Genomic DNA, 7,325 nt, shown 5'->3' with positions numbered 1-7,325 from the left:
TTTTCAAGACTTTTTTCTCTACTTTTCACTGGCTATTTCGTATTTCGACCCTGGGTACTCTACAAGGGGGGGGGGGGGGGTTATGATGGAAATTCTACTCATCACTTGGTTTCGTTTCGGTGTCCTCCGCTACGTTGTCGTCTCTCCGTTTACGGGTTTTCTCGTTCCTCGGTTTACGCAAGATGCCCGACAGACGCACTTCCCAGAACGGGACGTCTTTGGGGGCTGCTTGGTTACGCGTTTCTTTATTCACACTTTTCTCTAATTCTCTTTATTTACTCGTCTCCGGTTTGGCGGCCGGATTGCGGGTTCCTTCCTATATTCTTTTACTTCACAGGCTGAGGGGGGTGTAGGTACTTCGGGTTTCAGTCTGAAATGTCCGGTTAGGCTAGGGAATCGGTCTCGGTCATCTGGCTTTCTTCTCTCGGAATGGCTAGAAATTGGGTGATCAACAGGTGATTCGAGGGTGTTGAGGTTACTTTAATTTTTGTCTCCAAGCAGAAATGTCCAGACTCCTCTGCGACCTTATGGCGGCAGCCTTGAAAAACGGGCGCTTCTCTTGGGATCTTGCTACCTGATAGTTAATATGAAGCTTGTGGACTTGAAATGATTTCATGGGATCGCTGTGAGCTGAGGGTATTTTACTGGTCTAGTTGGGAAAGTTTTGGAGAAAAACCTGGGTTGGGACGGCTCTGAATAAATTGCACTATGGTCTTGTGATCGAGAGAAAAACACTTTCAGTAGCGAGGGATTAATATTAACGTTGCTGAAGGCAGCGATTTAGTTTATAATTTATATTGAGATAATGGTTTAATTATCTTAATTTTATATTTTATCGTGGGGGTTGATCGAGTTCTATCAGATTTATAAACTATATTTAATTTGTATGTAGCGTTAAAAAGTTATTTAAGTTTTAAGTTTATCATTAATTTTAATTATATTTAACAAATTAACACTGGGATTAGGTTTTATTAAATAGATTTCTAAATTCTGAGATATTTTATATATGGGGCTTTACGAAAACTTAATAATTACTATAGATGGTCAAGAGTGGAGGGAAAATGTAATAACAAAAGAAAATAAAACACAGAAAAATAAAAAATAAACGTAAGTATGCGGGGAATATAAACCTGAAGGGTTACATATTCTTGGTTTTCAAAAACTTTGTAATTGTTCGTTTGTTTGTATAACTACCGTGACATCTAACATGTACACTGATTGATTCTAACGTATTAATGTTTTGCCACTTAAATTCTCGCCACGTTTACTGGCACTGATTATCCCTTGAACCCCTTTTTTATAAGTGTCACCCAACTCATTGCATATTAAACAGGTCATTATTTATCATTCAAAAGAAATTATTAACTAAACTAACAAAAACATTTACATTACTTTAGTCCTTTTTAAACACGGTCAGCATTTCTTAATCTCCGGCATGGCCTCAGGCCTTACGAATAATTACGAAGTTGTCGAACAATCTCCTTTTTAATTTTACATGATATGTATAAATATCGAAAGGAACTATTGTTTTCGATGGAAAGTTGTGTGGTGTTGTTGTTGTAGTTGGCGTCCACATTTGCAACATCTTCCATATCTTTGTAATGGAGAAACCCGTGCGACGGTTTATTCAGGCATAATGAGTAGGTTTTTCTGTATCTGCACAACCAAGTTCCGCTAGTAAGCAGTAGCTAGGTAGCGGCGATTTGTCAGCCCCTTTCATCCGACCCCCATTTAAAAATTAAAAAAAACCCTCTACATTGTGTGAACGTTTCAGCTCTGTCAGGTAAACAGGGGGTGCATCAGCCCCCATTTAAAAACAAATACGCACTCTTTAAATTTTGGATCCGATTGACTTTCAAATTCAGTTTTATTTTTAATGTATATTACTGCTATACCTCTGCACTGTGTGAACGTTTCAGCTCTGTCAGGTAAACAGGGGATGCAACAGCCCCCGTTTTCCTATTTTGAGCGTTGATTTACGCAGAGTACCGGATAATGCGTTATTAATAGATTAGTTTCTATTGGATTTGGGATACGGGACCCAAACTTAGAATACCGCTACACGGACATTTTAGAGCGGTTTAGAAGTGGGCCGAGCCTGGGACAACCGTGTTCACACAACAAAATTTGGCGCGGGCTCTACCCGGGCTGAGACTACCTCGAGAGCTAGTCTTGACCCGGTTTAAATTGAATATAACCTGCAAAACAATCTTTATGGAAGACCCCTTCAATTTTTCAAATTTCCCTGTACAGTGGCGCCAAACATTTTTAAAGCCAAAGGCCAGAGTGGCCAGAGCTGCAAGCGTTGGTGTTCCACACCAAATACCTGAGGTTATATTCCCTTTAACCGTATTCGGCGCGCTTTCCGTCACTTTTAAAATGCGTGTGGACGCACCAACCGTGCTAGTAACATTTTATTAAAAAGCATTTCTTTTGCAATCTTTGAATTAAATAATTATATCAAATATATATATGACTTTTGGTTATACCTAACAAATTAAATATTAATTTTTTTTTAATTAAGTCTATTTAAATACAATAATAATATACAGTATGAAGGTGAACGTTTATCTTAAATAAATATCAGTTATCGAGCTATTTTTTTTAAATAATACAACACTTTTTTAATAACCCTCGGTAATTTCTTTATAGACCTAATTTTTCGATTCTATATTTTCTCTTTCTTTTGTTATTTAAATATCTGTTATGTCTATTACGTAAACGGTACTTCAAAAACAATAGTAGTAATAAAATAACATTCTTTACGCCGAAAATTTTCTAGCCGTGCCGATCGCGGTTTGAGAATAAAGTGAGCTAGTTCTGTTCACACTACGACGAAGTGAACCGATCACGTTATCGGAACTGGTTTAAACTTCCGTTTGGACGCGAGCCAACTATTATGGTTTCGTACCACGATAAAAAAGAAGCTAGTGTGGAAAGGGCTTTACGCTATGCTTAACCCTTTTAACACGTGCCGAAGCTTATTGAGCGAACGCGAATTTTCTTCGTAGTTCCCATTAAATTTGAGATACGGGGCTTAAACCTTGAATATAGGAAAGGTGGTTACGTTTGGCACTATGCTTAACCATATTAACATGCGCCAAGTCTTATAGATCCTACACGATTTGTCTACGTAGTTTGGATTGGATTTATGAAACGGGGCTCAAACTTTTAATACAGTTAAGAAGCCGAAGTCTGACCCTATGTTTAACTCTTTTAACCCGCGCCAAGGGTTAGTGAGCGTATGCGAATTTTCTTCGTTGTTCCTATGGGATTTGAGATACGGAGCTCAAACTTAGAATACAGATAAAGAAGCTTACGTCTGACGTTATGCTTAACCCTTTTGACACGCCCCAAGGCTTAAAGAAAAATTGATTTCACCTCATCGATGTGGAACTAATATTACGGCCTTGGCTAACTTGTTATGGTTTGGTTCCCTATTTTATTCACCTTTTTTTAAATCACGAGCCCGCAAAATTTTAAATACTTTCGATCTAGTATAAAATATCCTAATGAAATATAAAATCGCCAGAGTAGTAAAAGCTATTTCTTGATGTAACAGTTTAATGATCACATTAAATCTTGTTAGAAATTGTGCCTAATTTTTGAGATAATCATCTTTCTTTACCATAACGTTAGCTGGCGCTGTCGCACTCAAACACCTTATATGCCCGTTTAGATTGTATATCACACATTATATATACCATTCATACTTCTTGATATTTAGTCTGAGTCACAAGAAATTTAAAATTTATTTCGAGTAATTGGTAAAAAACCGAAATTAGACCAAATGACGGCTAATGGGCTTGTCCCAAATTATATCCAAGACAAACGCTATTTTGAATATACTATTTCAGAGACAGAGCATTTTATGTAGCTGTAGCTGTAATGGCGTTGACAAAATTGGATTATATGCAGCATTATCAGATTCGATTTTTTTAATTAAAACAAAATTTTTTTTATTTAATTTTACGGAAACACCTATTTCAATAGCTCTTTTTATAAACGTGGCTCTTACACTCGCCAGAGGAATATAGGTTTTTCTAGCGCGCGTGCAGATCGCACGTGCGAAGAATATACTAATAAAGCTGTGTCTTTTGACGTAAGCGCAACAGATTTTATTTTTTTACTTTTTATTCATTTTTAATAAATTGCGGGAATGAAATCTGAAAAAAGAAAGAAATTTTAAGCGTACACCCGTTGCTATGGTGACACGGGTATTCGCTTAAAAATATTTATTTATTTTTATTTATTAATAGTATACTTCTATTTTTTGAAATTTTATCCCGCAACTTCGCAATATTTAATTAAAAATTTCGAGGCCAAACCTGCGTGGGTTCCATATCCAGTTTTGGTAAGGCCATTTCAAGCTACAACGACAACATTGACCTAAGTCTATCAATAATATTTGAAAGTCAAAGTTTAGTAAACTCCTTCCTTTCTGCAGGGTACCAAAAAAAATAAATTAAAGCATTTTGGGGAAAAGGTTTTTGTCAGAATAGGCAAAACTATAAACTTCTTTTTGTCTTAACCAACCTGTTGAAATGGGAAAGAAAAATTACTCTACTTCATAAAGAAGCTCGTGCATTTTCGCACTCACTCCGAGAAAGAAGAAATGTGTACGCGATTAAACTGTTATAATCACCGTATTTTATAAAAGACCTATTCATGAGTTAATGACGTCAATTAATCAGATGAGTCCCATTTTTTCATCCCCATCGCCAATTGAAGAATGTTCGAAATGCAATAATAAGCCTCTTACTAATATGGAATATCTTAAGCTTAAGTGTAAGACCCCATGAAAATATAAGTTTTTACACGTATCCTCTAAAAAATTAAGGTAAAAATAGTAACATGGAAATATTGTTAACACGTTTATTTTTAAGTAAATAAGCTTAAAATTAATGTAAACAACGATTTACATTGATATTTTTCTCGTGACGAGTACAAATATTGTATATCACTTGCATTTTAAATTTATACGCGAAACTTTTAAGTTTGCTATTATTCGAAAACATGTAATTATTTTCCAAATTCTACATTAATGATCAGTCTTTAGAGGTAAAATTTTCAATTCGTCATAGACGCGGTACATTTCAGCTCATAAACTAAAGATTTATCCGAAGAAAATGACGTACAAGACGCGTGTGGCGACCTTGGGAAATAAATTAAAGGGTAGTTTATATGGATACGCGGAACGAATTTAAAATCAACGTGGCTACCCATCGGGGATTTTTAAACTATCTCATGTCTCTCGGTTAACTGATACATTTTTATACAGGGTGAAAGTAAAAAAGTTGCATCAATTAAATACACGTTAATAATATTGTCTTACTGAGAGTAATTTCTACACGTTTTTGTACAGGCTTCAGAATAAAAATATTATGACCTATAATCATTTTAGGCCGACTAACAAATATAATAAAAACGAAAAATAAATGAGACAACCGTGCTCGCAATTTACCCGAGCCAATTTCACGAGTTCATCAAATTCCAAGAGAAATATTTATAGTTATTTATCACTATTTATACGGAAAAAATGAAGGTTTTATGACTAATTTAATCGAAATTATTTTATTTTCCATTATCCATGAATAATTCATCAGCCATCGATAATGGCACGGTTCATACGATATTTTAAGTTATACACGTAAGTTTACAGTGTGTAACTAAAGACGAAAACTTGAGCGCGTCCATTTGATACAATTATTTTGTTTTCTTTGTAACATTGATTAGATTTCGAGCTTTGCTGCGCCGATAAAATAAAACAGCTGTTATTAAATAATTCTCCGAAATGGGTAAGTGCCTTCACCCTGCCCAAGATGAAAAATACCGATGATTTGGGAAATTAAAGCGGGGTTTACCATATCACCATTAAATATTCATCAGTCTTAACCTTGAAATTTTAATTACATTACCTTCTGAATTTTATTTCTGTTGCCAAATCTTCGATCAGAAGTCTTTCAGTGGCATTCAAATATTTTATATTTTACAGGGTGAAATCCCACGTCATGATTTTTCGCGTCTATAAAATACGGAGCACCCGCAGCCAAAGCGTAATAACGAATGAAGCTAACATCTGAAACGGAAGAAGCGAATGTAGCCCGCTGACTTCGTCGATCGATTCTAAGATGGATCTAATAAGATCTTCGAACGCCTCCGATTACGTTGGATATCCGTACTATGGGAATATCTTGCCATTCGAAAAAGAACATGACTTCCACCAAGTTCGCCTTTGGCTGGATCGAAACAAATTCATTTCCGTGTACATTTCCGCCGTCTATCTCGTAATGGTGTATTCGTTGCACCGTTACATGAAAAACAGAGCGCCAGTGGACATCAGGAGACAGTTCTTATTGTGGAATCTGGCGTTGTCCATTTTCAGCATTGGCGGAATGTGTCGCGGAGTGCCCGAAATCGTTCACGTGACGCGAAACTTTGGTTTCGAGTATTCGGTTTGCGAGAATAAGTTCAATTCGGTGACTGGATTTTGGATCACCGCTTTTAGTCTCTCCAAAGCGGTGGAGTTGTTCGAAACGGTGTTCGTGTTGCTCCGGAAGAAACTAACGTGGATTCATCTGGCCCATCACGTCATCACCTTAATCGTCACTTGGCATTTCGTCGTCGAAGAACCATCCATCGGTAGATGGATGGCCACTATGAATTTTACAGTGCACGCGTTTATGTACGCCTATTTCGCCCTCAAAGCCGCCAAATTGAACGTCCCGGAGTACGTTTCCTTTTGCGTCACTTTCTTGCAGATTGCTCAGTTCGTTATCGGTTTTGTCACTGCCGTTTATTCCGCTTACGTGCTGACCATTGGCCGAAAGTGCCATATTTCCTATCACGTGGCCACGGGTTTGAGTTTCGTTAATGCCTATTTCTTTTATATTTTCGGGAAATATTTTATTCGCCGATATTTTAAATCTTTCACGAAATCCAAAATTAACTGAACACGATTATTAAACGGAGAACGTTAGTATGGCTTTGATCGCTTCAAGATATTTTGATTCCTACGGTTTTTGAGAACAGTATTCGTTGCAAATATAAAACCTCGCGTGTGATAATGTCTCAATCATGTCTCAAATCATAAAAATGTGTACAGACTTAATGTAATAAAAAACATTAATAAATTTTTTTTTAAATTGTTTTGTACATTTTTTCAATTTACAAGAAATTTCTTTATTCCTATACATATGAAATTCACCTTTGAAGCAACGGGTAGACTGGTAGTGAAGAAGCTAAAAATATGTAAATACAATATATTAAAAGAAAAAAATGGCAAAACAATTAAAAATACAACTACGAAATAATGGGTGTAATAC

The 7,325-nt window shown here is 36.1% G+C and overlaps 1 protein-coding gene across 2 annotated transcripts; it reads left to right on the top strand.

The window, feature by feature from the left end:
* Window positions 1-5,002: 5,002 nt before the first annotated feature.
* Window positions 5,003-7,109, top strand: LOC149940433 (very long chain fatty acid elongase 6-like). 2 transcript variants are annotated; one of them, XM_090178485.1, is made up of 3 exons: window positions 5,016-5,061; window positions 5,127-5,288; window positions 5,996-7,109. In XM_090178485.1, the coding sequence occupies exon 3, from the start codon at window positions 6,132-6,134 to the stop codon at window positions 6,951-6,953; it is 822 nt and encodes a 273-aa protein (XP_090034611.1). In that variant the 5' UTR covers window positions 5,016-5,061; window positions 5,127-5,288; window positions 5,996-6,131; the 3' UTR covers window positions 6,954-7,109. The 2 variants fall into 2 exon arrangements, with proteins under 2 accessions (XP_090034612.1, XP_090034611.1); XM_090178486.1 differs by lacking the exon at window positions 5,127-5,288 and having other exon boundaries at window positions 5,003-5,061.
* The last annotated feature ends 216 nt before the right edge of the window (window positions 7,110-7,325 follow it).

The sequence above is a fragment of the Leiobunum rupestre genome, chromosome 6 (genome assembly GCF_980474605.1).
Source record: "Leiobunum rupestre chromosome 6, qqLeiRupe1.1.hap1, whole genome shotgun sequence".
In the NCBI taxonomy this organism is placed as follows: domain Eukaryota; kingdom Metazoa; phylum Arthropoda; class Arachnida; order Opiliones; family Sclerosomatidae; genus Leiobunum; species Leiobunum rupestre.
This window is presented reverse-complemented; position numbering and strand designations above follow the sequence as displayed.